This window comes from Belonocnema kinseyi, chromosome 6 (assembly GCF_010883055.1).
Source record: "Belonocnema kinseyi isolate 2016_QV_RU_SX_M_011 chromosome 6, B_treatae_v1, whole genome shotgun sequence".
Taxonomy (NCBI): Eukaryota; Metazoa; Arthropoda; class Insecta; order Hymenoptera; family Cynipidae; genus Belonocnema; species Belonocnema kinseyi.
In genome coordinates this window covers 43,280,067-43,282,469 of record NC_046662.1, presented here as the reverse complement: position 1 = coordinate 43,282,469, position 2,403 = coordinate 43,280,067, and the positions used below count along the sequence as shown (strand labels likewise).

Genomic DNA, 2,403 nt, shown 5'->3' with positions numbered 1-2,403 from the left:
AGATTTTTGGTAGTCAATTTTAAGCACCTTCATATTTAATTATTCAATTTTTAATGATTATATTTTAAAATGTTACAAGTTCCTTTTCCTGCCATTGAAAATATTATCCTTTTTTAAAACTGTAAACACTGTAAATTTGATGCATTTGGAACGCTTTCAATTGAAGAGCGTTCATTTGTTGTATTTAAAGCCTTCTCAATTAAAAATTATTAATTTCGGTTCCGAAAATTTTAAGAACTCAAACTTTAAAAATGTATTCAGTAATGGATTTGGATATTGTTTATATTATTAACGCAAGGCAATAAAAATCCAGAAACTTGAACTCAGGATACGCACGTATGCATGTCCTCCTAGTTATATTATTTAATGTATATCCTTGTGTCTCAAAAAGGATTAATAACGTATCATGTTTGTAAAATCTGCTGCAGATGTATCTAGAGCGAGTCGATAAAAGGGATCTAATGAGAAAGGGAGCAATCTGATAACTAGTTTTTTAACAAACCTAATTTTCTGCTTTTTCGATGAAAACAAACAAATACTGCTGCTAGAAATCCATGATGCAAATCTGATTTCATAATTTTTTGCTATTAGAGTATTATTTAGACCCAAAAATCTTGTTTGGTTGGCAATTTAAAAAATTTTAATTTTAATTGTTCAATTTCAAACGATGTTATTTTAAAATGATACAAGCTAGATTTCTTTTCCTGTCATTTAGAATGTTTTCAGTTTCTTGAAACTTTATTTAGTCTAAAATTGTTTTATTTGCAAAAATTTTAATTAGAAATCGTCCAATTTTTTTTTTTTATTTCAAGAGTTTTTTTTAATTTCATGCAAGGAAATGAAAATGAGGATATGTGAACGCAGGATGCGCGCGCATATATTTCCTTCTAGTTATATTATAAAATGCTCATCCTGATGTTTCATAAATAATTCAAAAGTTAACATGTTTATAAAAACTGTTACATGTGCTCCAGATGAAGATGTCGAAGTAGACGTCGAAGTAGAAGTAGACGTTGAAGAAGAATACGAAGAAGATGACGACGACGACGATGACGATGAAGATGAAGATGACAAGGACGATGAAGATGACGAGGACGATGAAGATGACGAGGACGATGAAGATGAAGATGAAGATGAAGATGAAGATGAAGATGAAGATGAAGATGAAGATGAAGATGAAGATGAAGATGAAGATGAAGATGAAGATGAAGATGAAGATGAAGATGAAGATGAAGATGAAGATGAAGATGTCGAAGTAGACGTCGAAGTAGAAGTAGACGTTGAAGAAGAATACGAAGAAGATGACGATGAAGATGAAGATGACAAGGACGATGAAGATGACAAGCACGATGAAGATGAAGATGACGATGAAGATGAGGATGAAGATGAAGATGTCGAAGTAGACGTCGAAGTAGAAGTAGACGTTGAAGAAGAATACGAAGAAGATGACGATGACGACGATGACGATGAAGATGAAGATGACAAGGACGATGAAGATGACAAGCACGATGAAGATGAAGATGACGATGAAGATGAGGATGAAGATGAAGATGAAGATGTCGAAGTAGACGTCGAAGTAGAAGTAGACGTTGAAGAAGAATACGAAGAAGATGACGACGACGACGATGACGATGAAGATGAAGATGACGATGAAGATGAAGATGAAGATGAAGATGAAGATGAAGATGAAGATGAAGATGAAGATGAAGATGAAGATGAAGATGAAGATGAAGATGACGAGGACGATGAAGATGACAAGGACGATAAAAGTAACGATGACGAAAAATATAACGATGAAAAAAGTACTTTCTAAGCATTATTATTGTCCTCTTAGAATTAAAAAGAATAATGTACATGTATCAAAGATGATTTGGCAAAATTAGATTTTCTCGTTTCTTTTTTTGAGAAAACGTTAAATGTAGATGTAGCATACTTATTTATATGCGGAAGGCTTGGTTAATTGTCAATTCTAAACATTTTCAATGATACAATTTTAAACGACTTTATTTTAAAATGGTACAAGGTAAATTTCTTTTTCTGTTACTCGGAATGTTGTCCTTTTTTCAGGACTTTCAGCGCTTTCAATTTAAAGTTATAAACTACTATTCCAAACATTTTAAAAACTCTTAAAATTAAAAAATTTATTTAGTAATGGATTTTTATATTGTTTATATTTTTAATGGAAGAAATTAATAATCTACTGAGATTCCCTGATCTCTCAAATAGTATTATAAATTTAACACGTCTTTTTAACACTGTTTCAGAATATAAATACTGGGATCCAGAACATCGTAAGTATTTATTGTTTATACAAATAATTATAATTTTTGAAATCCCCAATGCTACTTTATACACTTTATTTTTATCACAGAAATGTAAGCCGCATGAAGCTTACAAAATTTA

General features: G+C 31.1%; 1 protein-coding gene across 1 annotated transcript; it reads left to right on the top strand.

Annotated features, from left to right (window-relative positions):
* The first annotated feature begins 943 nt into the window (after positions 1 to 943).
* Positions 944 to 1,813, top strand: LOC117175363 (protein PFC0760c-like). Its single transcript, XM_033365070.1, has one exon. It carries the CDS (start codon positions 944 to 946, stop codon positions 1,811 to 1,813), a length of 870 nt encoding a protein of 289 aa, XP_033220961.1.
* Positions 1,814 to 2,403: the final 590 nt, after the last annotated feature.